Raw genomic sequence first — 27,714 nt, 5'->3', positions numbered from 1 at the left:
TAATAATAATAATAATAATAATTTATTTAAAATATTTATACCCCGCCCCTCCAGTGCAATACTGCTTGGGGCGGCTTACAACAATAAGACAGAGACAGATACAAGTAATAAAATCATTTTTTTTTTAAAAAAAAGTCAGATTAAAAACCATTATTAGGTTCAAATTAAAACCAGCACCTTGAATCTGGAAGCGGACCGGTCGCCAATGAAGCTGACGCAGGATGGGTGTGATACTCGTGAAGCGACTCGCACCCACGAGCATCCTTGAGGCAGCATTCTGAACCATGTAGAGAGCGAGAAGAAAGAAGGGAGGGGTTAGGAAATGGGTGGCAGTGGAACATAGGAACATAGGAAGCTGCCACATACTGAGTCAGACCATTGGTCCATCTAGCTCAGTATCGTCTTCACAGACTGGCAGCGGCTTCTACAAGGTTGCAGGCAGGAATCTCTCTCAGCCCTATCATGGAGATGCTGCCAGGGAGGGAACTTGGGACCTTCTGATCTTCCCAGAGCAGCTCCATCTCCTAAGGGGAATATCTTCCAGTGCTCACACTTCTAGTCTCCCTTTCATAAGCAACCAGGGCAGATCCTGCTTAGCTTAAGGGGACAAGTCATGCTTGCTACCACAAGACCAGCTCTCAAGTGATTAGTAGGGAGGAGGGAAGTGGGGCGCAAGCTGAGCTGTGCTTTGAATAGGCATCTCACCAGGTTCACGGAGGCGGCTTCAAAGGACTTGTTCATTGGTGGGGCTTGGAAACGATGCAGGCTTCAAGCGGTCAGGCCGGCCGGTGGTAGATGCTCAGAGCAAGGCCGAGAGAGAGAGAGAGAGAGAGCAAGAGAGCACCATGGCTGGGTAGTCTTGACTTCTCACTGTGCAGCAGAGGTCACAGACGGTCCCTGTCCATGTGAAGAATTCCTGCTCTAGCCCCGCGGCTTGAACGGTGAACTCTGGGGTCGCTTTTGAGCAAAGATCTGCTGGTTGGGCAAAGCTTGCTGATTGGCCATGTCCAGAGAGTTCCGTTCTCATAGTTCTTTCCTTATTTGATCTCCATAGAGTCTATCTGAAATATCATCAGCCTTCCTGGATCCCCAAAAGGTGACAATTTGCTGTTACCCTCTCAATACTGTCTTTTAATTGTTGATATTAGTTCAGGATATTAGGTCAATCCAGGTTGATTAGGATCTGGGTCCAATATCCTGTTAACTGTTGTTGGGCAGAGTATTGTTCTATTGGCATTCCCAAAGCAAATCGGCATCTCTGAGCTTGCAAATGGGCATCTTCTCTTCTCCCCAGATTTTCTAGCGCTTGGTCCCCCGAGAGTGTTAAAATATGTTGGTTGGTTGATTGATTGATTGAGTGCCATCAAATCGGTGTCGACTCTTAGCAACCACATAGATAGATTCTCTCCAGGATGATCCGTCTTCAACTTGGCCTTGAAGGTCTCTCAGTGGTGCATTCACTGCTGTTGTCATCGAGTCCCTCCACCTTGCTGCTGGTCATCTTCGTCTTCTCTTTCCTTCCACTTTCCTCAGCATTATGGATTTCTCAAGGGATAAAAGGTGTTATGGAGGAAAAAATCAAGGCTATAGGTGTGAGAGAGCAGTTCAATTGTTTTCTTTTGTGTGCATCTACCTAGGGTGGAATTCTAAAGACAGCAATTGAGTATAAACAATGTTTCTAATTCTACATAGCAAATATCTCCCCAGAGAAAAGACAGGATTATCCCCTAGCAATTCCAGACAATTCACTGGATAGCAGAGCAATCACCAATGATCGGTATAAGCTTTCTGTAAGAGGAAATGCGAGCTCAGCTCCTAGCTTGCCAGGGACATTACCTGAGAGCAGGTCCAGGCAAATTTTAGGAGTTCTAATCATTTTACTCCATTTGAACTCCTGTTGCAAGGGGTTCAGTGATACTGGCAAAGATACAGAACTCAGCCTGGCCCGCTGGACTATGAGTTCTGATTCAACATGAATGAACTGGGCACCACCGTATCCAGATTGCCAGTGTGTGTAAATCTTCCTGCCATGCATCTGTAAAGGCATTCCATAGTGATAGCATTTGGCTGTGTGTGAGACAGGAAAGCGATCCTGGCCATTGAGTCTCTTGACTACCCATTTCACAAACCTTGAGAAACCATGCTAGATTACCCCATACCTTCACAAAGCAATCGCCATCTGTTCTAGAGGCAAGTCACGAGAGCTGGGTGTCCTGTCAGTTCATCTGAGTTCAGGCATTAATGGATTCCTTAATAAAATGGAATCAGACACAGGCCTGGATTCCACATAATTCTGGGTTGGTAACTCTGGGTTTCATGTTGGAGTCAGGGTGTCCCCAACAGGCTCCTCGCAAGGCTGGCTTGGTGGGGCCTGTGGGACTGAACAGGACACTGCTGGATGTCTTGTACTGTATCTGCCATGCGACCCCTAAAGTTGCCCTTGTCTGGCCCATCTTCATAGACTCATTGCTGCCCTAGCCTCCCTGTGATATGAATATGACGAATATTTATGTACCGCTTTTCAACCAAAGTTCCCAAAGCGGTTTACATAGATATAGATATAAATATATATAGATATAAAAGGGCCCCCTGTCCCCAAAGGGCTCGTGATCTAAAAAAGAAACATAAAATAGACCCTAGCAACAGCCACTAGAGGGATGATCTGCTGGGGACGGATAGGGGCAGTTGCTCTCCCCCCGCTAAATGCAAGAGAACCACCACATTGAAAAGATGCCTCTTTGCTCAGTTAGTAGGGAATGCAGTGGACTGAGGGTGGGGGACGGATTCCACCTTTTTGCACACCCTTCAGATGCTTTCTCCTGCCAGCTGAGCGTTGTGAGCTTGGCCAATCACCTCCTCCTTGATCAACCCATGTGGGAAGGCCAGGCGGTATTTCTCCCTCTTTGGGAAAGAGTTCTGGGAACAGGAGAGTGTGGGGAAAAGGAAAGTTTATTTGGCTCTCCCTCAACCCATTAAGGCAGGAAGCCCTGCCTGATAGCTGTTTGCGGGGAGGTGTGAGAAGAGCTCTCCTGAAAAAGTGAGTGAGCTCTCTCCAAGCTATAAAATGCCCAGGCGGCCACAGCCAAGCCGCCAAAGGTGGAATGAGACGATGCTGAGAAGTCGGCAAAACGGCATTTTCCGCCCAGGAAGGGTAAGACAGTTTCCTGGTTCTCTGCTTGCGGTGTTTGGCTTGTGAACATTGTCTTTCAGTCTCCGCTTTTTGCAAAAAATAAAATAAAATACTATGTGGGTTATATGGGAAGTCTCTTCATTCTGAGACAGACCACTTGCAATTGCTCTTCAGAGTGTTGGGATGGCGCAGCGGGGAAATGACTTGATTAGCAAGCCAGAGTTTGCCGGTTCGAATCCCTGCTGGTTTGTTTCCCAGACTATGGGGAACACCTATATCAGGCAGCAGCGATGGAGGAAGATTCTGAAAGGCATCATCTCATACTGTGCGGGAGGAGGCAATGGCCAACCCCTCCTGTATTCCACCCAAGACAACCACAGGGCTCTTTGTTCGCCAGGAGTCGAAACTGACTCGACGCCACACTTTACCTTTATGGGGTGACAGCTCAGTGGTAGAGTGTCTGCTTTGCATGCAGAAGGTCCCGGGTTCAATCCCTGGTAGCTTCTCCAGGTAGGTTTGAGAAAGAGTCCTGCCTCTAACCTTGGAAAGCCGCTGCCAGTCAGTGCTCAGTCAATACTGAGCTAGATGGAGCAAAGGTCTGACTCAGTGGAAAGCAGCTCGCTATTGAGAGAATGGGGCACAGCTCAGTGGTAGAACGTCTGCTTTGCAGGCAGAAGGTCCCAGGTTCAGTCCCTGGCAGCATCTCCAGGTAGGGCTGAGAGAAACTCCAGCCTGAAATCTTGGAGAGCTGCTGCCAGTCAGTGTAGATGGTCCTGAGCTAGGTGGTCTGAATTTGTCAAAGGCAATTTCCTCTGTTCCTGTGGGTCCTTCCCAGCATTATCTAGAGCAGAGGTTCTCAACGTTGGTTCCCCAGATGTTATTGGACTTCAACTCCCATAATCCCCAACCAAAGGCCACTGGGGCTGAGGATTATGGGAGTTGAAGTCCAATAACATCTGGGGACCTGACATTGAGAATCCCTGGTGTACATAGCGGTTTACATAGATATGAAAGAATGAATGAATTTGTGAAAATTTAGATTGTGAAAATTTATTTAAAAAAAAAATAGATTGTGAGCCCAAAGGCCTCACATAAGAGAGACACCAGCAACAGCCGCTGCAGGGATGCTGTGCTGGGGACGGATAGGGCCAGTTGCTCTCCCCCCGTTCAGTAAAGAGAACCATCACTTTTAAAAGGTGCCTCTTTGCTCAGTTAGCAGGGAAACTTCTAACATCTCTGACCAGAAAGGGGTTTTTAAAAAAACCACTCTTTCCTTTTGTCATCTATTTTTTTAAACCAAAAACTCCCAACAACTTCGCTTGCAATATGCAAGGAGCACAAGTGAGTATTGTGCTCTGGTCCAAAAATGCACTTTGTGGTCACCAGTGGCAACCATATCTTTTAAATCTTGCAAGCGCAAAAGCACTTGGGTGATAGTGCCTTTTTAAATCTGGCAAGCGCATGTGCCAGCGCAAAGTGAGAGGTGAACAGAACCTCCCGGCCATTTCAGAAGGGCAAAGAATCTTGCTGAGTAACACAAAGTGTTTCTAATTCTCTGTGCAAAGTCAGGAACGAGCCTCCACTCTTCTGAAACCTTCCGAGACATCCCAAGGTTACATTTCCATCTTGCCCTTCCTTCAAGGACACAGTTTGTCAGTTTGGCATGAGAGCCAGTGTGGTGTCGTGGTTAGAGTGCTGAACTAGGACCGGAGAGACCCGAGTTCAAATCCCCATTCAGCCATGAGACTAGATGGGTGACTCTGGGCCAGTCACTTCTCTCTCGGCCTAACCTACTTCACAGGGTTGTTGTGAGAAAGAAACCTAAGTATGTCGTACACCACTCTGGGCTCCTTGGAGGAAGAGCAGGATATAAAATGTAAAAAATAAAAATAAGTAAATTATATTGAACCTTGCAAGGTAGGCAAGGGTGAGATCAAGTGACTGGACCAGGGTCACTTCATGGCTGAGTGTGGATTTGAACCTGGGTCTCCCAGGACCTAGTCCAGCACCCTAACTGCTATACCACACTGGCTATGGATATTCACCTGGACGCATTTTGCATCCTCTAATGTTCCTGCACGACAGTCCGTAAGCAATATGAAGGCACTGTTCATGCCAGAGCATCTGGGCAGGGCTGCTCAACTTTGGCCCTCCTGTAGATGTCAGCCTACAACTCCCATAAACCCTGGCTATTGGCCACTGTGGTTGGGGATTATGGGAGTTGTAGTCCAAAAACAGCTGGGGGGGTCTAAGTTGAGCGGGCTTGATCTAGCAGATGGAATCCAGTCTTCAGTGATGTGTCATTGTGGGTGGGGGCTTGGGCAGTTATCCCTGGCATCAGAATGGGCTATTGCAAGGGAATCTGTTTTCATCTTTTAAAATGTTGGGGGGTGTGTGTCTGGGCAAGCTCATCTTAGCTCCACCCCTGCTAATTGAGCAAAGCGGGATCTTTTTAAAAGTGGTGATTCTCTTTATTTTGCAGGAGGAGAGCAACTGGCCCTATCCGTCCCCAGCACAGCATCCCTCCAGCGGCTGTTGCTGGTGCCTATCTTATGCTGCTTTTTAACAAGATGAGACCTTTGGGGATAGGGAACCATTTTTATTTGCTTGTTTGTTTTCTGCTTTGAGAATGTTTGTTGAAAAGCCGTATTGAATTGCCGTATCGTATTGGTAAACTGCTTTGGGGGTGTTTTTTGAAAAGCCGTATCACAATATTCATCGTGTTCGTGTTTGTCGTATCTGTTTTGGCCCTCTGGAATCACGGGCTCTGTGTTCTCTTTATGGCCTGCTTCTCCCTGCTTCCAGGTTGCTTGGACTCACTCGCTACCATTCACAGGCGCGAATTCACAGACCCCTGCTAACTGAGCAAAGAGACACCTCTCATTTGGTGTGATTCTCTCATATTTAGCAGGGGGAGAGTAACTGGCCCTATCCACCCCCAGCACAGCATCCTTCCAGTGTCTGTTGCTGGTGTCTATCTCATGTTTCTTTTTAGAATGTGAGCCCTTTTGGGGACAGGGAGCCATCTTATTTATGTATTTTTATTTTTCTATGTAAACTGCTTTGAGAACTTGGTTGAAGAGCGGTTTATAAATATTTGTTTTGGTAACAGAGTTCCTGTTTTCATTGGTAAAATGTAGGAAGGCGTGCCATACAAAATATTTTAGACAACTTCTCTGAACCTCACCAGAAGGTTTCCCAGACAGGCAGCTTTGCTGCTGCAGGAAGTGCGTAAAGAGCCAGCGTGGTATAGTGGTTAGAGTGCTGGACTAGGACCGGGGAGACCCGAGTTCAAATCCCCATTTAGCCTCATGAGACTCGCTGGGCGACTCAGGGCCAGTCACTTCTCTCTCAGCCTAACCTACTTCACAGGGTTGTTGTGAAAGAGGAACTCAAGTATGTAGTACACCGCTCTGGGCTCCTAGGAGGAAGAGCGGGATATTAAATGTAAATAAATAAAAAATAAAAATAAAGTTAAGCTGTTTGGAGCACTTCATGAGTGCTGCTTATTAAGGACACACGTAATGCTCGGTGACTGCGAATTGTCAGGCGCAGAGCTGAGTATGCCGTTGGCTGTATGAAATGGCATCTTCTCTCACCATCCTGACATTGCAGTAAGTGGTTCCCTCGTATGAACCACCCTCACCCCACCCTGTCAACCTTAGCGTAGAGAAATTGTGTTCAATTGCCGTTTGGAAACGCTCCAGATAAAAAAAACCCGAAATGAGACCCAGCTCTGTATGCTTGCTGGAACTGAAACCCAACTATTCTCGGCTTTAATTGTGCGTGAACAGGTTGAAGTCAATAAGGCTGCAGTCCCCGGCTGCATTCTGATTAGAGATCTTCCTCGCTGAACTTGGCGGGTCTTGGCTGCTGAGTAGAAGTGTAGAGGATCCCAGTGGCCAACATGTTCCGCAGTGAAATGCGGGAGGCGCAGGCCTGTCCGCAGCACTGTGGGCTCTAACACACACGATGACGCGGTGTCATCATGGTGTGTTCGGTTACCCTTGCGTGATCGCCGGCCATGCACTACTTGTACAGTGGTCCCTCGACTTACGAAGTACTCGACATCCGAAGATTTCGACATACGAACGACAAAAAATACCGGAAGTTGTTGCCGGTTTAAATGTGGCTTCCTCGACCTATGAATTTTTAGATGCGGTTTCCTCGACTTACGAATGTTTCCGGACCTCCGTGGATGCGCTTTTCGACTTACGAAAATTCCAACCTACGAACGTGCGTTCGGAACGGATTATCTTCGTAAGTCGAGGGACCACTGTATTATATTCCCAATGCAACTACCACGGCGTGTGGTTGTGCAAGAGTGACTGGAACAGCCCCTCTTATGGCTGGAACATTGCTGTGCATTTTGCTGCAGTGCATGTTGGCCACTGTAAGTCGATCAACGAAAGGAAATGTCTAAGTGATTGATCCCTATGCTTTTGAGCAGGGTTGGAGCCCTCCCTGATGCTGTTCAGAAAGCAGCTCCATGTCCTCCAGCTGTTGATAGGCGGCTTCAGATGGTACGACTTCACCCTGCTGTAGCCGGGTACAATGGGGTGAAGAGAGACAGGAAGTCGAGCCCCCACTGTATCACTGGATCAATCCAGTCTCACCGTCACGGGAGGGCTCTACACTCTTCAGACAAGCCGCGCTGTAACCAGGGTCTCCTCGAACAGAAAATCCCAGATGTTGTTGACTACGACTCCCAGCATTCTCACCCAAAGCCCACTGTAGCTAAGGATTCTGGGAGCTGTAGTCAACATCATCTGGGATTCCCTCTTACAAGGAACACTGGTCATAACCGTGAACAGTGAACATCGTAACCATGACTGTCGTAACTGTGAACCGGGTGACGCAGCAGGGGTGGGACTTCCTCTTCCTTTTGCCCCACTGTACAGGGCTCCTGTCTTCTGGTTTTAGCCCATCATTTTGTCTCTTGGGGGATAGCCTGTTAACATTTAGTTAGTGTGAATTACTGGGGTCATTCCTTAGGGTTTATCCCCTTTCGTAAATGTGTCTGTGTGGACGCGTCTTTGGTGCACAAGATTCTGCGTCAGTGACTGTGCAGGTACTGTAGCGGACAATTTTCACAGCCTGAGGCCAGTGATCCCTGTAAGAGGGAATCTCAGATGGTGTTGACTACAGCTCCCAGAATCGATAGCTGCAGTGGGTTTGAGGATGGTGCTGAGGATGCTGGGAGTTGTAGTCAACAACATCTGGGATTTTCTGTTAGAGGGAACACTGCCTGAGGCTGATAATCTATGGTGGAACAGATGTGCTTTTCAAATACGTCTTTAGCTCAAAGAACCATCTCCCTCTTGGTCTTCAGCTCCATAGGAACATAGGAAGCTGCTATATACTGAGTCAGACCCTTGGTCCATCTAGCTCAGTATTGTCTTCACAGACTGGCAGCGGCTTCTCCAAGGTTGCAGGCAGGAGTCTCTCTCAGCCCGATCTTGGAGATGCTGCCAGGGAGGGAACTTGGAACCTTCTGCTCTTCCCAGAGCAGCTCCATCCCCTGAGGGGAATATCTTACAGTACTCACACACCAAGTCTCCCATTCAAATGCAACCAGGGCAGACCCTGTTTAGCTAAGGGGACAAGCCATTCTTGCTACCCCAAGACCTGCTCTCCTCTCCTAAAAAAACATAGGAAGCTGCCATATACGGAGTCAGACCATTGGTCTATCTAGCTCAGTATTGACTTCACAAACTGGCAGCGGCTTCTCCAAGGTTGCAGGCAGGCATCTCTCTCAGCCCCATCTTGGAGATGCTGCCAGGGAGGGAACTTGGGACCTTCTGCTCTTCCCAGAGCAGCTTCATCCCCTGAGGGGAATATCTTCCAGTGCTCACACATCAAGTCTCCCATTCATATGCAACCAGGGCAGACCCTGCTTAGCTAAGGGGACAAGTCATGCTTGCTAACACAAGACCAGCTCTCCTCTCCCAGCATATGGCCCTGCCCGTCCAAGAACATGGTGCCCAGTGTAGGCCTGCTCTAGTTCTACGGTGTTGCAGTAACTCTAGGGAACACCTGGAACTTGAACTCGGCTCTCCCGGCTCAGAGTGGAACTCTCTGGCTGCACCCTTCCAGCACCTCTGAGATAAAACCGGCCAGAGAGATATCCTGCTCCGAAGCTCTCTGGCCGCTTCCGGGGTGCAGAGCTTGAAGGGCGTCCAAATCAAGCGGCAGATCTCCTTGGCACAGCCTCGCTCTTCAGCTAATTGCTTAAAAGGCTGCAGTTCCCTTCCAAGTCACAGCCTATCCAAGGCTGTTAACCGAACAAAGCTAATGGACGTGGTTTTTCTCCCTCTGTCTCACTTAGGGAGAACAAGCCAAGGCGTCTGAGTAGCAGTGCAGAGGTTAATTACTCCCAATGAAAGCCGTTTCCCGTCAGGCGGGCCCGGATTTTACAGCATTAATTTGGGCCTCTCAGCCTGCAATCTTGCACCTCTCATGAAACACATTAGGAAGGATTCACTCCACCTGGGGTGGTGGCTTCCCTCCCTCGGCCTCGGTTAGCCGAGTGGCTGAAGTTACACTTGAGGCGGAGAATTCATTCTGGAGGCACCGTTTAATTTCCATTTGCCTTGGCACAGGAAGCAGCAGTCAGGACCGTGGCTAGCAAATTGTTCATGGCCTGGAGTAGAAGCCTTTGCGGGTCTTGTGGTAGCAAGCGTGGATTGTCTCCCGTGCTAAGCAGGGTTTGCCTAGGTTTGCATTTGGATGGGAGACGAAACAGGAGCGCTGGAAGAGATGGCCGCAGGAATGCATGGAATTTCCGAATGGCCAGGAGAGCTGGTCTTGCAAGCATGACGTGTCCCTTTAGCTAAGCAGGGTCTGCCCTGGTTGCATATGAATGGGAGACTTGATGTGTGAGCACTGGAAGAGATTCCCCTCAGGGGATGGAGCTGCTCTGGGAAGAGCAGAAGGTTCCAAGTTCCCTCCCTGGCAGCATCTCCAGAGAGGGCTGAGAGAGACTCCTGCCTGCAACCTTGGAGAAGCCGCTGCCAGTCTGTGAAGACAATACTGAGCTAGATAGACCAAGGGTCTGACTCAGTTTATTGCAGCTTCCTATGTAATCTAAATAATGCATGAACCTTCAATGGCACACAGGAGCCATGGAATCTGGAAGCTGCTGCTGCTCTAAGGAGCTGGTCTTGTGGAAACAAGCATGAATTCTCCCCTTTGCTAAGCAGGGTCCACTCTGGTTTGCATTTGGATGGGAGACATTTATGAGCACTGTAAGAGATTCCCTTCAGGATGGCACCTCCGCTCTGGGAAGAGCAGAAGGTTCCAGGTTCCCTCCCTGGCAGCATCTCTAAGATAGGGCTGAGAGAGATTCCTGCCTGCAACCTTGGAGAAGCCGCTGCCAGTCTGTGAGGACAATACTGAGCTGGATAGACTAATGGTCTGACTCAGTATATGGCAGCTTCCTATGTTCTTTGCCCTCTTCTGTGAGACAGCCCTTCAGAGATCAGAAGAGTGCGACACGGTCTTCTTTCTGCCTTCTCTCTCCCAGACTAAACATACCCGGTTCCATCAACATATGTTCTATATTATGTTGTGAAAGCTTGTTCTTTACAGAGACTCCTGATTACCGTCTGTTTGTGGTTGGGGAGATCGCGTTCTGCATTCTTCCATGGCATTCCTCACTAACATGAGCCACTTGGTTCGTTTCCGGGAACGGCATCCCCTCCTGTGTCACACAGATGAATCGTAGGATGCTGGAGCTGGAAGGTACCTTAGAGGTCTTCTAGACAGGCCTCTTCTCTGTTCAGGAAGCTACTACAGCACCTTTAACGCACGGCCACCCAGCCTCCATCTCAAAACCTTTAAAGAAGGAGATTCCACCATTGCATCCGGCCGATCCCAGGACCCAGTGTTCTCTGTAGGCAGATTTCCCAGCGGTTGTTGACTACAACTCCCATAATCCCCAGCCAAAGGCCATTCCAGCTGAGGATGCTGGGAGTTGTAGTTGACAGCAGCTTGGAATCCCTGTTAAAGGGAACGCTACCAGGCCCCCCAGCTGTTTTTGGACTACAACTCCCAGAATCCTCAGCCACAGTGGCCAATAGCCAGGGATTATGGGAGTTGTTGGCCAACAGCTGCAGGAGTAGTTGTGATCTCTTAGTGATCTTACAGGGTGGCTGTGAGCTAAACATTGGAGGCTGAGGTCCAGGGTACTGAAGTGAGTGCCTTCTTTGTCACGAACCCTCCCACCTATTCAGATCATCTGGGGAGGTCCAGTTATGGCTGGTCTGGTGGCGACTCCGGGCTGGGCCTTCTCAGTGGTGGCCCTGGGGCTCTGGAATGCACTCCCTGTCAAAACAAGGACCCATTGGTCTCCATCTCTGCTTGCTTTTAAAAAGACCCTTGAGACACACCTGTTTTCTCAGGCTTTTAACTGAAACTAATTTTAAACGGTTTGATTGTTTTACTCTCTGAAATTGTTTTAATTATGAGTATAGTTTTTTATTTTATTCTGTGAATGTAGTCTAATGGTTGTAACTTGGATTGTGCACACTGTGGAGAGAGAGAGAGTGTGTGAGAAAGCAAGAGAGCAAGAGATCAGGCGGTATATAAATATTTATTTACCATAATTTGGGGTAGAACCGGTGCGTTATTAAAGGCTATTTATTGGTGCCTACTCTAGAATTCAGGATCAAGCTGTAGTAAAATTTTAAGCGTCTAACACAACCCCCCCCCCCCAAAAGCATGATGTCCCCCTCTAACTGTGGCGTTTATGCCGGGTTTCTGCAGTTTATTAGCCTTTTTTCCTTACTGCAGCTTTTACATCAATGCGGCCTTTCTGCCGAAAATTATGGTATCTATCTATTGTAAATAACATTGGTGTCGGATAACCATGTTCACTGCCCTGAACTCCTTGGATGGGGGCGGGGAATAAAAATGCACCTTATTTCATTTCTGATGCCCCCCTAACAAAAAGCACCAGAGGAGGAAAGCTGGTCTTGTGGTAACGAGCATGACTTGTCCCCATAGCTAAGCAGGGACTGCCCTGGTTGCATATGAAAGGGAGACTAGAAGTGTGAGCACTGTAAGATATTCCCCTCAGGGAATGGAGCTGCTCTGGGAAGAGCATCTAGGCTCCATGTTCCTTCCCTGGCATCTCCAAGATCGGGCTGAGAGAGATTCCTGCCTGCAACTTTGGAGAAGCTGCTGCCAGTCTGTGAACTGAGCTAGATAGACCAATGGTCTGACTCAGTATATGGCAGTTTCCTATGTTCCTATGTTCCTAACTGTGTTTCGGAAGAGCAATGCACCTGAACCCAGCTGCAGAGGTGGACAGAGTGATGGGGCCAGAGGTCAGTGGCAGAACATTTGCTTGGCATGCAGAAGGTGCCAGGTTCCATCCCTGGCAGCATCTCCAGGTAGGGCTGGGAGAGACTCTTGCCGGAAACCTTGGAGAAGCTGCTGCCAGTCAGTGTGCAGACAATCCTGAACTGGCTGGACCAAGGGTCTGACTCAGCATAAGGCAGCTTGTTATGTTTCTAAGGCAGGAAGAATGGTAATGTAATCAGTTGTGATCCGATATTCAGTGATGCAACAAACTGTCGGAATAGCTGCGCGTTCTTTTCATGTGGAAATAGGCTTTGCACAGCAACAGGCCTTTGTTGTTAGAACATGAAATGCAGCTGCCCTTTATTGTTAGAACATGAAAGATGAACCCTCTCTGGGCAAAGAAAGATATAGAGGGAAATGCATGAAACTTCACTAAGCTTAACTTTCACACTCTTCAATACATTTTTTTTTTAAAGTAGGGTTTTAAATCCCACCACCACCACCTTGACAGCTGTGTCCAGGAATTTTCTCCAGATGTGGCAACCCGCGCTCCACCTGTGGCTTTGTTTTGAAGTATGTATTATGATGCTGCCTCTCTGAAAGTAAAGTGTGCCATCGAGTCGGTGTCGACTCGTGGTGACCACGGAGCCCTGTGGTTGTCTTTGGTAGAATACAGGAGGGGTTGACCATTGCCTCCTCCCACGCAGTATGAGATGATGCCTTTCATCATCTTATACAGCTGTTGCCCGATATAGGAGTTTCCCATATTCAGGGAAACACAGCAGCAGGGACCCGCTGAGCCATTAGGTGGCTTTTAATTGTTTTAATAGCTACACATTCTGATTTGGCAAAGACTTATCTGGGTGCAAATCTTCAAAAATTTTTAATCTCTACAGGCCACCTCCAGCCTCGGAGGCAGGATGCCTCTGAGTCCCAGTTGCAGGGGAGTAACAGCAGGAGGGAGGGCATGCCCCTTTCAACTCCTGCCTGTGGCTTCCAGCAGCATCTGGTGGGCCACTGTGCGAAACAGGATGCTGGACTAGATGGGCCTTCTTGGGCCTGATCCAGCAGGGCTGTTCTTATGTTCTTATCTACCATTTTTTTTATGCTCTCCAGATTTTCTGCAATATTGCTTCTTTGATCCTTAAGACGTGACTCCCAAACCTAAGCAACGGCCTCAATCCTAGATGGACTCCCAGTCCATTCTGCCTCCCAGCTAACTCAGCGGGCCTTCAGCTAATCATCAGCCACAATCAAGTTCCCTGTAACTTTTAAGAGCGGCCTTCTGATGGTGCATCTCGCTTTGTTTTCCCCCGAAGCATCCCTGGACCCGTCTTGCCTTCTTCTCCTTTCAAGCCGTTCTCTGTTTGCAAATCAAAACACGTTGGCTCTCGGCACCTCCACGCTCTAAATAATTTTTGCAGCATTCTCTACCAGAAGGCCCTCTTACATAGGAACATAGGAAGCTGCCATATACTGAGTCAGACCATTGGTCTATCTAGCTCAGTATTGTCTTCACAGACTGGCAGCGGCTTCTCCAAGGTTGCAGGCAGGAATCTCTCTCAGACCTATCTTGGAGAAGCCAGGGAGGGAACTTGGAACCTTCTGCTCTTCTCAGAGCGGCTTCATCCCCGGAGGGGAGTATCTTCCAATGCTCACAGATCAAGTCTCCCATTCAGATGCAACCAGGGCAGACCCTGCTTAGCTATGGGGACAAGTCATGCTTGCTACCACAAGGCCAGCTCTCCTCTTCTGCACCTCTTCTGTGGTGTCATAGACCGCTTCATTAGTTACAGCAAACAAGCGGGCCGGTGGGGGGGGGACCCCCGAGGGAACCGAATGCATGCACAGACGTCATTGTTAGTTACGCCAGGCTATCTTGGAGATGCCAAGGAGGGAACTTAGGACCTTCTGCATGCAAGTACGCAGGTGTTCTACTTAGAGTGGCCCCATCCCCTAAGGGGAATATCTTCCAGTGCTCACACATGTAGTCTCCCATTCAAATGCAAACCAGGGCAGATCCTGCTTAGCAAAAGGGACACTTCATGCTTGCTACCACAAGACCTGCTCTCCTCCCATCAGGTTTCTGAAAAGCCGTCATGGCTTTTAGAAACCGTGTGAAGACTTGGCTTTTTACTCAAGCTTTTATGTGATTGTCTCCATTGCGGCTTCTTTGTATATTGCTTGATATTTTTATGTGTGTATTTTAATTTTTTTTAATTAGATCTGTTTTTATATTATAGCATTTTTTAATTGTGTAATTTGTATAGTCTGGTTTTAACTGTTTCTGTGTGAACTGCCTTGTGATTGTTTTTAATGAAAGGCAGTATATAAATTTAACAATAAACAAACAAAATTTAAAAGTGATGTGTGGGCTGCTCCTAGGAGAGAGGGATTAAATATTTACACTTTACATCTCTTGGAGCAGAGGATTAAAATGTCTCCTATACCTTTTGGCTTAGAATGCCTGTCCAGATGCAAACTTCCAGTCCTTTTAGGATCATAGGAAGCTGCCATATACTGAGTCAGACCCTTGGTCCATCTAGCTCAGTATTGTCTACCCAGACTGGCAGCGGCTTCTCCAAGGTTGCAGGCAGGAGTCTCTCTCAGCCCGATCTTGGAGATGCTGCCAGGGAGGGAACTGGGAACCTTCTGCATGCAAGTACGCAGGTGCTCTTTCCAGAGCGGCCCCATCCTCTATGGGCACTATCTTACAGGGCTCACGCATGTGGTCTCCCTTTCAAATGCAAACCAGGGTGGACCCTGCTTAGTAAAGGGGACCATTCGTGCTTGCTAACACAGTTCTGAGTGAAGCTGGGTTAGTCATAGATTGTGCAAACTTATGGCGGCTTTCGTTTCTGTTGCCTCAGACTTCTGTTTTCTTTCGCAGTCGTAAGCTATTGGCATCACTTCTTATTTCTGAGATAAGGAAAGTTGGCGCTTGCCTAATGAACGTCACCGGCCTGAAGGGCAAGGTTTGCTGTGCTTCTGTAATGACTCAACATTTGTGGGGTAAATTATTGACAGTCCTGGGAGTGCAGTGAGTGTGGGGTTTCCAACAATTCGTTGCCTGAATAAAGGACATGTGGTAGGGGTGGGGAATATGCAGGGGTAATCGGGAGCCTGAGTAGCAGTGCTAGATTATAATGATGATGATTTTACATAGGAACATAGGAAGCTGCCATATACTGAGTCAGACCATTGGTCTATCTAGGTCAGTATTGTCTTCACAGACTGGCAGCATCTTCTCCAAGGTTGCAGGCAGGAGTCTCTCTCAGCCCGATCTTGGAGATGCTGCCAGGGAGGGAACTTGGAACCTTCTGCTCTTCCCAGAGCGGCTCCATCCCCTGAGGGGGAATATCTTATAGTGCTCACACTTCTAGTCTCTCATTCACATGCAACCAGGGTGGACCCTGCTTAGCTAAGGGGACCAGTCATACTTGCGACCACAAGACCAGCTCTCCTTCCCTCTTTTAAAAAAATTATTGTCTTCTTATTTGCCCCTTTTATTTATTTATTTATATTTATTGTTAAATGTATATACCACCTTTCATTAAAACAATCACAAGGTGGTTCGCCTAGAAAAAATTAAAACAAGACTATAAAACTTGCACAATTAAAATATTATTCTAAAATATAAAAACAGATCCAATTAATTTTTTTTTTAAAAAATACATACATAACAATAACCATACAGTATACAAAGAAGCACCAATAGAGACAATCACATAAAAGCCTGGGTAAAAAGCTAAGTCTTCACATGTTTTCTAAAAGCCATGACGGAGACTGAGGAGCGAATAGCCACCGGGAGAGCATTCCAGAGTCTGGGGGCAGCCACAGAGAAGGCCCTGTCCCGCGTGCACGACAACCAAGCCTCCCTCATTGTCGGCACCCGGAGCAGAGCCTCCTCAGATGACCTCGTCAAGCGGGCAGCAACCCTTGGTTGCAGGCGGTCCCTCAGGTATCCCGGGCCCAAACCCTTAAGGGCTTTTAAGGTCAAAACCAACACCTCGAATTGGACCCAGAAAGAAACTGGTAGCCAGTGCAGCTCTTTCAAAATGGGTGTGATGTGATCCCAACGGGCAGCTCCAGATAAAACCCTAGCTACCGCATTTTGTACAAGCTGCAGTTTCCGGATATTCTTCAAGGGCAGCCCCATGTAGAGTGCGTTACAGTAATCCAGCCGTGATGTGACTAAGGCATGGGTAACAGTGGCAGGTTTGCCTTCTCGAGGAAGGGACGCAGCTGGCGCAGTAGCCGAAGCCGTGCAAAGGCACCCCTGGCCCCCGCCTCCACCTGAGCTTCCCAAAGCAGAGCTGGGTCCAGTAATACCCCCAAGCTGCGTACTTGCTCCTTCAAGGGGAATGCAACCCCATCCAGAACCATTAATTGAACTGAACGTGATGGTTTGTTCGGTCATGGCTAATAGACCTGTCCTCCATGAATTCCGCCCCCTTTTAAGGCTCATGGGCTGTTGGCAGCAAATTATAACTTTGTGGCAGCAAATTATAACTTTTAATCTGGAAAACGGCAACTTTTAAATGTGGCTTTAGCCTGGTCTTTTTATTTTTCTGATGGTTTTATCTTGCATCTAATATTGCGAAGCTCCCAGGCTGTCGAGGACAGGAGGGGCGGGATATAAATATTTTGAATAAGTAAATAAATATAAATTCCCTACGTTAATGATGCACAAGTCCTTTCCCCTGCATCTGCTGCCCACAAGTTTTATTGAAGAACTCAATTCTAGTATAATGAGAGAGAGAGAATATTTTTCTGCCTATCAACTTGCTCGAGGCTGCATAATTTCATAAATCTCTGTCACAAAATCCTTAGCTGCTTTCTCCCACCCAACAGCTCCAGATGTTTTAACCTATCCTTGTAGGGCCACCTAACAGCACAACGGGGAAATGACTTGCTGAGCAAACCAGAGGTTGCCGGTTCGAATCCCCGCTGGTACTATATCAGGCAGCAGCGATATAGGAAGATGCTGAAAGGCATCATCTCATACTGTGAGGGAGGAGGCAATGGTCAACCCCTCCTGTATTCTGCCAAAGACAACCACAGGGCTCTGTGGGCACAAGAAGTTGAAATCGACTTGATGGCACACCTTTTGTAGGGAAAGTGCTGCAACACACACACACATACACACACCCCAAGGACATTTCTCAGGACAAGCCCCCTGGATTCTGGTCTGTTTCACGGACACCCCTACAAATCCCTAGTACCACCTTCTGTCCTGAATGAGTCCTCGCTACTAAAATCAACTCCTGATTCAGTGGGGAGTCGGGATTCCCTCTAAGAATCCCTTAGAGGAGGGATTCCCTCATCTAAGATGGTGCCTGCCATCTGCTGGCTCTCTCGGTCGATGCAGATCCAGATGTTGATGAACTACCACTTCCATCATCCCCAGCCATAGTCAATTGTATGATGGGATGATGGGAGTTGTAGTTCAGGAACAACTGGAGTGCCACAGGTTGGGAACTTCTGGTCTATGGCAGGGGTTCTCAGTGTTGGGTCTCCAGACGTTATTAGACTTCAACTCCCATAATCCCTTGCCCCAGTGGCCTTTGGATGGGGATTATGGGAGTTGAAGTCCAATGACATCTGGGGACCCAACGTTGAGGATCCCTGGTCTATGGTATTATCATTGTTAGTGGCTAACATCTCCCGCAGCATAACATACAGGTGGTACAAACCCACCTGTAGGATTCTGAATCACCCAGTGATGGTGGTGCACAAGGGAGCAGTACTGTTCTGCCGACTCTTGGGCGATCACACGCTGCTCACTGTTTCCATTATTCCCGATGGAAGTAGCTTACAGCGTGTTGTTCTGCAAGAGTCCTCTTGCACAGTGTCATTCTTGGGTGATTTAGAGCCCCGCAGTAGTATGGACAGGCCATAACACCCATGTTATGCTGTGGGATATATCAGCCATTATTATATTATATTATATTATAATATATTTACTTACTTACTTACAAGTATGGACCTTTCGCAATATAGGGATCATGGAATAGGTCCTATCTAATGGTGAATATTTTTAATTTATTGTGTTGACTCTGTGTGTGTGTGTGTGTGTGTACGTGTGTACGTGCACGCGCACACACACACACACACACACACACACACGTCAGTGATCAGCAGATTAACAGATTGATTGTGCAGCTTCCCACGCCGTTCCTCAAGAGAGTCCACACACATACAGTTGTTTTTGTGGGGAGGGTTTAACCCCACCGCACACCAAGGGCTTAAATATATCAGCCCCCTTCTCCCTCAGAAACACAGGTGGCACTTGCACATGGCTGGAAGGGGACGGTTTGGGGTTGGCGAAGAGTCCTCAGGAACAAAGGAAGCTGCCGTATATTGAGTCAGACCACTGGTCTGTCTAGCTCAGTACTGTCAACCCAGACTGGCAGCGGCTTCTCCAAGCTTGCAGGCAGGAATCTCTCTCTCAGCCCTATCTTGGAGATGCTGCCAGGGAGGGAACTTGGAACCTTCTGCATGCAAGCATGCAGATGCCCTTCCACTGAGCTATGCCTCATCCCCTTAGGGGACTATCTTCCAGTGCTCACACATGTAGTCTCCCATTCAAATCCAACCAGGGTGGACCCTGCTTAGCAAAGGGGACAATTCATGCTTGCTACTACAAGACCAGCTCTCCTCCCTGTTCTCTCCCTTACCCTCCGTCCTGGACAGATGAGCAGGGCTTCCCTCAAGCTTGGCAACCCCCATTCTGACACGAGTGCTAAAGTGGTGAGTTCAGAGCCAAGAAGGCCTCCAGGACTCGGGAAAACCTTCCCACAGCTCACCGCCCAGCCAGGAGGTGGGAAACCCCATGATGTCAGCAGTCACACTCTGGCCACAAGGGGGAAGAGGCAGGGAAAACCCCATTCAAACCATTTCAAGCAAGTGATCATAGAGTGGGCTGTGCAGAGTGACACATTCACGGATCACACTCCTCCAGCCACAGAGCTCTCTGAAAAACATGGTGGCTGGCTGGACCAACAAACAGAGCAAAAGATGAGCACATGATCCACAAGCCCAGGTACCAGAGCCCCTACTTTGCACTATTCTGGGTTGAAACCCAGGATTAGAAGCATGCTTACCTGGATTGTGACTACCAGGGCTTGGGGTGCGTGCCCAGGTTCATACAAGCATGCGAGCCTGGGTTAGAGGCAGATAACCCTGGTTTAGATGCTCATGCGAAGAGGCTCACCAAAGTATGGGATTTATCAAGGTTATCTGTGTTACCTTTAATGGGATTTAGTCATGACTGTGGTCTGGTTCGCATAGTTGTTTGGATCTAGGTTTAATGTGGGTTACTGACATTAGCTTGATTATGTGAACTCATGCGAGGTTGGCTTTATAACCTGAGATGAATCTGAGGTTCCCAGCTTGGCATGAGTACACAATCATGCTAATGTCTGTAACCCGCATTAAATCTTGAAAGTGTAGGCCCATTCACACGTTATGTTCAAGACTCATACGACGAATTTGCAGTGTACACAGGTCCAGAGCAGTGGTCCCTCTAATTTTTTTCATCTCTGTGTGGAATGAGTTTTGTTCTGGGTGGCAGTGTGTGTGCACCCGCATTCAGAGTGGGGCCTTCCTGACTCATCCTGAATGGAATCTAAAATTAACTGAGCGGACATCAGAAAACTTGTGAGCACACACACGTGTGCATGCCTTCGAGGGAACAGTGGTACGGATCTGTACACAGGTACAGTCATTCATGTGTTTTGTTGAAAGCAGGTACAGAAGTATACTTCTGAATTAAGTATGTAGTACACCGCTCTGGGCTTCTTGGAGGAAGAGCGGGATAGAAATGTAATAATAATAATAATTATTATTATTATTATTATTGTTATTATTATTATTATTATTATTTATTTGAAGGGTCTGTATCCAGGTTCATTTTAAAAATAAACACAGGTATAATCATTCGCACAAACACGTGTACGAGTGTACAGACATCTGTACACTTGTACAATATAATGTCTGAATTGGGCTTGTGAAGCAGGTCATAGTCATGACTTAAGTCCCATTGAAAGTAATGCAGGTCGGCGTGATAATCCCAGGTGCCAGGTAGCCATGGTGCCTAGAAATTTAACCGTGGCACCTAGACTAGGATGTTCAGACATAGTCATTTAGTAAAATCTTTATTTGTCCCAGGCAGACCTGTTTCTGTTCTAAGTATGTTGTTTGCAAAGGGGTTAAAGAAAAACCCATTTACCCTTCCCCTCTACAATGTCTGGCATTTAGTGATGGAGGAGGAGAGCTGGTCTTGTGGTAGAAGCATGAATGTGCTAAGCTGGCCCATTTTAAAGCAGGGTCCGCCTGGTTGCATTTGGGTGGAAGACCACATGTGTCAGCACTATAAGGTATTCCCCTTAGCGGGTGGCTGAGTGGAAGAACACCTGAATGTAGAAAGTTTCAAGTTCCCTCCCTGGCAGCATTTCCAAGATATGGCTGAGGGAGATTCCTGCCTGCAACCTTGGAGAAGCCGCTGCCAGTCTGTGAAGACAATACGGATCTAGACGAACCAAGAGTCTGGCTCCGTATATGGCAGCTTCCTATGTCCCTATGTAATTTCGTCAAGTGTCTGTTGTCTGGCTCCTAAATTTTTCGACTGACTCCTAGATCCAAAGAAAAGATGTCGAGGCCTGAATGAATGGGATTTAGGTTAGTCATGATTAACTTGACTCATTTATTTGAGTGAGTTGAGGCATGACTCACTCGATCATGGATGTGGGCCCCAAATCTCTTCGGAACCCTCACTAAATCTTTGCTTATCTCTCCACTTGTCAAGGTTGGTTTGGGATCAAACCAAAAGAGCCACCTCTACACACAGACTGGGCGTGTTGCTTCAAAGCGAGCCTTAGAATAAAGCCAAATCCCTAGTAACCTCTGGAGCTTGCTTCAAGTTCTGGCATGTGGGCCACACACGAATGCTCGGCATCTTATTTAAACGGTATGACGACTGGGTAGGTCAGGATCAGAGATCCAGATTACTTAAATGGCACCTTTATCCGACTGGATTTGGGATTAATCATCCACTTGATAAACCAGTTTGGTCTAGAAAAGGCAGCATTGGAGGCTAACTCTGTCTATCCTTAGCCTTTGGGCTCAGTCAGGCAGCGTTGGACAAGTATGCATTTTTCTACTTGGCCGTTTTAATGCTTACTAGTTTTAACTTCTAGTGGCTTTTTCTTTCTTTTTACATTGGCTTGATATTGTATTTTAATTATGGGAAGATCGCTGGTCTTGTAGTAGCGAGCAAAAAAAAATCAAAATCTTTATTGTTATGGTCATTATTTTTTTATTATTATTTTTACATTTTATATCCCGCTCTTCGTCCAAGGAGCCCAGAGCGGTGTACTACATACTGAAATTTCTCCTCACAACAGCCCTGTGAAGTAGGTTAGGCCGAGTGACTGGCCCAGAATCACCCAGCTAGTCTCATGGCTGGATGGGGATTTGAACTCAGGTCTCCTCGGTCCTAGTCCAGCACTCTAACCACTACACCACGCTGGCACACAAAGTACAAAAGCTTTACATAAAAGTGAACTTGGTCAAATAAAGTAATAAACTTTATTATAAAAGTTAATAAATAAAGAAAGTTAATTAATAAAGTTAAAACATAAAACAACCATACCACCCAAGTTCATCCATGCATTATAATAATCTAAAATTTAATTCAATCCAGCCCCATATCTCGCTTCTCAACATTTCTTATCCTGGTCTTATTAGCCAGAAAACAATACTTTGCCATGTTATATGGTACTACATCCCAACGGTTTTTGTTTCTTTGTTTGTTTTGGTAGTAGCAAGCATGAATTCTCTCCTTTGCTAAGCAGGATCCACCCGGGTTTGCATTTGAATGTGTGAGCATTGTAAATTCCCCTTAGGGGATGGGGCCACTGAGACGAGAGCATTCACGCTTGCATGCAGAAGGTTCCAAGTTCCCTCCCTGGCCACATCTCTAAGATAGGGCCGAGAGAGACGACTGTTCCTGAAAAATGGATCGCACCCAATAAATGCTAAGCACTGCAGAGAACCTTTCTGTTGGGCATCTCTTGACATGCAGAGCTCTCACTTGGAGAATGAATTTCTAGAGACTGCGAAGGGAGCCGGATCCGGAAGCAGGATAACTCTAGCAGCTCATGTGAAATAAGCATCCCTAAGAGCCATCTAATGGCGTAGCAGGGAAGTAACTTGCCTGCAGAGCAAGAGGTTGCTGGTTCGGATCCCTGCTGCTGTGTGTGCTGAAAGGCATCATCTCATACTGCGCAGGAGGAGGCAACGGTAAACCCCTCCTGTATTCTATGACGGCACAACTTTACAAGGCCAAAAGAGTCATCTCCCAAGAATAGATCCCAGAGAAGAGGGGCTTCCCCTAGTAAATATGGAGCCTGTGATCTCCCTGTTTTCATCTGTGAAATGTTGGAGGGTATACCAGTGACATAGAAAAGTGCAAAACACATAGGAACCTAGGAAGCAACCTTCTGCCACTGGATCAAGTCAGATCCTTGGTCCACATAGCCCAGTATTGTCTACACAGACTGGCAGCAGCTTTTCCAAGGTTGCTGACAGGAGTCTCTCTCAGTGGTCCCTCTAAACTTACATGCGGGGATTCGAACCAGCAACCTCTGGCTTGCTGTTCAAGTCATTTCCCTGCTGCACCACTAAATTACCACGTTCATAATACCAGCTTAGTATAAACATTAAAATCCACATCAAATGTTATCTTCCAAAATTCCAAAAGTGGACCCCACTGATTACAAAACGATGGTCTTATTTGCCACCCTTCTTTCAATCTTGTGAGTTCTGTTATTTTCATCATTTGAACCACCTCCCAACAAACCTTTTCCCACCACTCAGTCACAAAGAGAGATTCAGAGTCCTTCCAGTGTTTTTCACTTATCGTTTTAGCAGCAGTCAAACGGCCCCATGGTAGAGCTCTCAATTTACAGGGCATATTTACAAAACATTCCAGCAGAACCACTTTAGGCATTTTCTCAATTATTGTTTTTGTTCTTTCTAAATTACCTAATATCTCCTTCCAAAATTTCTCAACCACAGAGCAACTCCATAACATATGGAGAATGTCTGCATTTAAATCCCCACACTTCTAACACCTCACAGAACTCTTGTATACCTTATTAAGTTGTGAAGGTGTCATGTACCATTGATACAGAGCCGCCTTATGGCACAGCGGGGAAATGACTTGACTAGCAAGCCAGAGGTTGCTGGTTCGAATCCTCGCTGGTATGTTTCCCAGACTATAGGAAACACCTATATCTGACAGCAGCGATATAGGAAGATGCTAAAGGCATCATATCGTACTGCGCGGGAGATGGCAATAGTAAACCCCTCCTGTATTCTACCAAGGACATAGGAATATAGGAAGCTGCCATATACTGAGTCAGTCTTCAGACCATTGGTCTATCTAGCTCAGTATTGTCTTCACAGACTGGCAACGGCTTCTCCAAGGTTGCAGGCAGGAATCTCTCACAGCCCTGTCTTGGAGATGCTGCCAGGGAAGGGATCTGGGACCTTCTGAATGGACCCACAGACCGAAAGTATCTTGAAGAAGCCAGAGAGGGAACTTGGAACCTAGATGCTCTTCCCAGAGCAGCTCCATCCCGAGGGGAATATCTTGCAGTGCTCACACATCAAGTCTCCCATTCAGATGCAACCAGGGCAGACCCTGCTTAGCTATGGGGACAAGTCATGCTTGCTACCACAAGGCCAGCTCTCCTCTCCTGTGGGGTCTGTGGTCGCCACAAGTCGACACTGACTCGACAGCACACTTTACCTGTATTGTATTGTATTGTATCGTATCGTATCGTATCGTATCGTATCGTATTGTATCACTTTATTGATACAATACTTCCATAAAATTTTCTTTCATATTAATAAATTGCTTTCATTGCTTGGCCACTGAAGATATTATTCCACTCTTCCGTTTTCCCTACCCCTAATAAGTTGACCCGTCTTGTTTTGAAGGGCTCGCTATGCTGTATTTCATGGTCTAATCGCATTTGATCAAGCTTAGCCAATGTCCCTTTAGTTGATGTAGCTGTTTTCAAGAACGGTGTAATATACAATATACAGTGCATGAAAAAATGTTGTCTGCCAGAGGTGAGCGGAGGATGCCTCCAATAATAAATATTATTAACAATATTTTGATAACACTGCAGTGTGGTTTTTACTCCCTTTATGGTTTTTCTTCTCTTCCCCAGATCTCATTTTACACTCCAGTACTTGGAAGGAACCTTAACGGGAGCCCAGCAGCCTTGCTTTCTCGTAGACATGTTCTGAGTGTCTTCTGAGCAGGTCCACTGCGGCGCAGGATGGCCCAATCCAGGTCAAACGGGTCGCACTATGCCTTGACAGCGATCGGGCTGGGAATGCTGGTTCTGGGCATCATTATGGCCGTCTGGAATTTGGTCCCCGGGCTGGGTCCCAACAGCAAGTCCCACCTCCCTGCTGGAAGCGGTAATAAGACCGAGCCCGGTGGAGGAGGAATTCTGAAGAGCAAGACGTTTTCGGTGGCGTACGTGTTGGTGGGGGCCGGGATCCTGCTCTTGCTGCTTTCCGTTTGCCTGAGTATCCGGGACCGAAGACGGCAGAGACAGGACGAGAGCGTCTCTAGGATCCATCAGCAAAGATCGGTTGAGCAGCAGCAACAGGAAGACAGGTGCGGGACCTCAGAGACATCCATTGCAGGCTTACGTGCCGTACCGTGTGCTGGTAGCGCAAGGGCGATGTACATGTTGGCTCCAAGCTACACCAAACCATGTCATGGCTGCAAGGGGGCTCAGAGAGCCTCCGCGGTTCTTAAGAATTGGGTCGCTGCTGTAATAACAATAGCTAGCTTAACCTGCGCAGATCATCTGCGCACTAGTACTTGATTGCTCCCCTCAGCCCCTGCCACAGCCCCCCTCACCACAGAGATCTTGCCACCTGTTCCTCCTCCTCCGGTTCAGCTCGAATTTGAGCCGGTACGGGGGTTCTAGTTTTATTTTAAACCTCACTGCCTCCAGGGGGCGCTGATGGTGGTCCCCCCCTCCCCCCTGGTCTCCCAAGTGGCCTGGTTCGGGCAGTTTTCCGGCCATTTTCGGCCCGTTCTGGGCCCCTCCGTGCTAGTGGTGGCCATTTTGGAGGCCAGCATGCATGTGCACTGGTCATCTGTATGATTGTGCATGTGCATTGGCCATCTGTGCAGCCAGCATGAAGAGGCCCAGAATGGGCCAGAAATGGCTAGGAAGCCACCCGAACCGGGGTGGGAGGCTGGTGCGGGGAGGGGGAACTGCTGGAGACCCCACTGTGGCAATGCCCCCTGTAGGCGGTGAGTTAGCATGGTGCAGGGGTTCGAGTGCTGGACTAGGACCGGGGAGACCTGAGTTCAAAGCCCCGTTCAGGCATGAGACTTGCTGGGTGACTCTGGGCCAGTCACTTCTCTCTCAGCCTAACCTACTTTACAGGGTTGTTGTGAGGAGAAACCTAAGTATGTAGTACTCTGGGCTCCTTGGAGGAAGAGCGGGATATAAAATGTAGATGATAGATGAGCTTTATGTTTTTGGTTTTGCATTAATAAAAAAATAACTAGCCAATATTCACACATTCTTGCTTAAGAATGCTATGGATAGTATGGGAATGGGCCTCCCACATCTGCCTTTGCCATGGTGTGGAGCAGGCCTGCTCAACTTAGGCCCCCCAGCTGTTTTTGAACCACAACTCCCATAAACCCCAGCCACAGTGGCCAAAAGCCAGGGATTATGGGAGTTCTAGGCCAACATCTGCAGGAGGGCCGAAGCTGAGCAGCCCTGGTGTGGAGACTGCAGGATTGTTAAGGCACCAGAAGAACCACCATCTTCCCTCCCCACCCCTTTAATCCGCTTTGAGATTTTTGTTGTTGCTGAAAAACAGTATATAAATATGTTTTAAATGCTGTCTGGAATCAGTGATAGGCTCGCTTCCTGCTGTCCGAGAGAGCGCAATGGCTCTGCAATGCTAAAGAGTCTAGGTCATATTGGCTAGTAACAGTGACTGTACTTCTGTAAAGTATGATTGATTCAACTGAATCCATAATTGACAATTTTCTGTCCTTTAAAGGGAGAGCTTTAAAGGGAGTAGGGACCAAGCAGGTTGACAGGGAAGTGTATTTAACTACCCAGTTGGATCTGTGACTGCAGTTTGCTAGGAGGTTGCTATAAACTGGTGCAAATGAAGTAAGCCAATGACCATTTCAAAATTGTCCCTCTGCAGCCAAGAAGAAGATGAGGACACACCTTCTCGCTATTATGTGCCCAGTTATGAAGAGGTCATGAACACGGGATATCCTGACTTGAGAGATGCCGACAGAAGCACCAGAATCAGCATGTCTCTTCCCTCGTACGAATCTCTCACCGGAATTGATGAAACGACACCAACCAGACCCGCTGCTGCTGCGGCTGCAGCTGCTGAACCAAGATCCAACATTGAACGCCAGACAAGCCGGCATAGTTCTCGCCTTAGCAAAAGACTCAAACCCTTGAAAGTCCGGAGGATCAAATCCGAAAAGCTGCACCTAAAAAATATCCGGATCAATCTTCCTGATGGAAACAGTTCAAGCCGTGTGACGATCGAGCCCCTGACGCCTCCCCCACTGTACGACGAGATTCCCGATAAGCTTGCAGAGAGCAGGAAACAAGAAGAGTCTTAAGGGGACGTTGTGGACTTCTTATATAAAACACTATTAAATGCTTGATTTCCCGGAGTCAAGTTTCCTCTAGGCTTGGAGAAGAGCCAGGATGGACCATACGCCTATTTTGGTGAACTTTTTTCCAAAAAGGGATCAAGGCGGGATTCTCGAGGAGGTGGTAAACCTCTCACTGAATGCGCTTTCTAAATAAGTAACTAAATCCCTGCCCATTGAACGCTAGCATGTCAGTGATTAGGGTCTCTAGCCCAGCCTTCTCTCTGATAGCTACTTTGCTATGTGTTGGGATCTTTTCTTCTGTATTACCTGAAATAGTACAGAGGCACAGGTCTAGCTGTTCGTTGCGAACTAAGCCCAAACAAATCCTGCAGACTCCTGCGTCACCAGATGAACATGCGGGGTTGTTTGATCGAATCCTAGCAATATGAATCTTTTGTGTATATATTTTTCTAAATTATGACACATTTTGTATGCCTCTTTGGCATTTTTTTTTCTAAACTAGCACTCCAGATTGTCATGCATATTAAAGGAACTTCTTCACTTTGGGCCTTTTCCTGACTCGGGGGAAGTG

At 47.5% G+C, this 27,714-nt stretch overlaps 1 protein-coding gene across 1 annotated transcript in view; it reads left to right on the top strand.

Annotated features, from left to right (window-relative positions):
* Positions 1 to 27,683, top strand: part of TMEM51 (transmembrane protein 51) — a 39,647-nt gene extending 11,964 nt beyond the window's left edge. The window contains exons 2-3 of the mRNA XM_053280584.1: positions 24,682 to 25,139; positions 26,711 to 27,683. Of these exons, the coding sequence (XP_053136559.1) occupies positions 24,793 to 25,139; positions 26,711 to 27,146 (783 nt within the window). The 5' untranslated portion in view covers positions 24,682 to 24,792 and the 3' untranslated portion in view covers positions 27,147 to 27,683. The remainder of the gene's footprint in view (positions 1 to 24,681; positions 25,140 to 26,710) is intronic.
* Positions 27,684 to 27,714: the final 31 nt, after the last annotated feature.

The sequence above is a fragment of the Hemicordylus capensis genome, chromosome 16 (genome assembly GCF_027244095.1).
Source record: "Hemicordylus capensis ecotype Gifberg chromosome 16, rHemCap1.1.pri, whole genome shotgun sequence".
Lineage (NCBI taxonomy): Eukaryota > Metazoa > Chordata > Lepidosauria > Squamata > Cordylidae > Hemicordylus > Hemicordylus capensis.
This window is presented reverse-complemented; position numbering and strand designations above follow the sequence as displayed.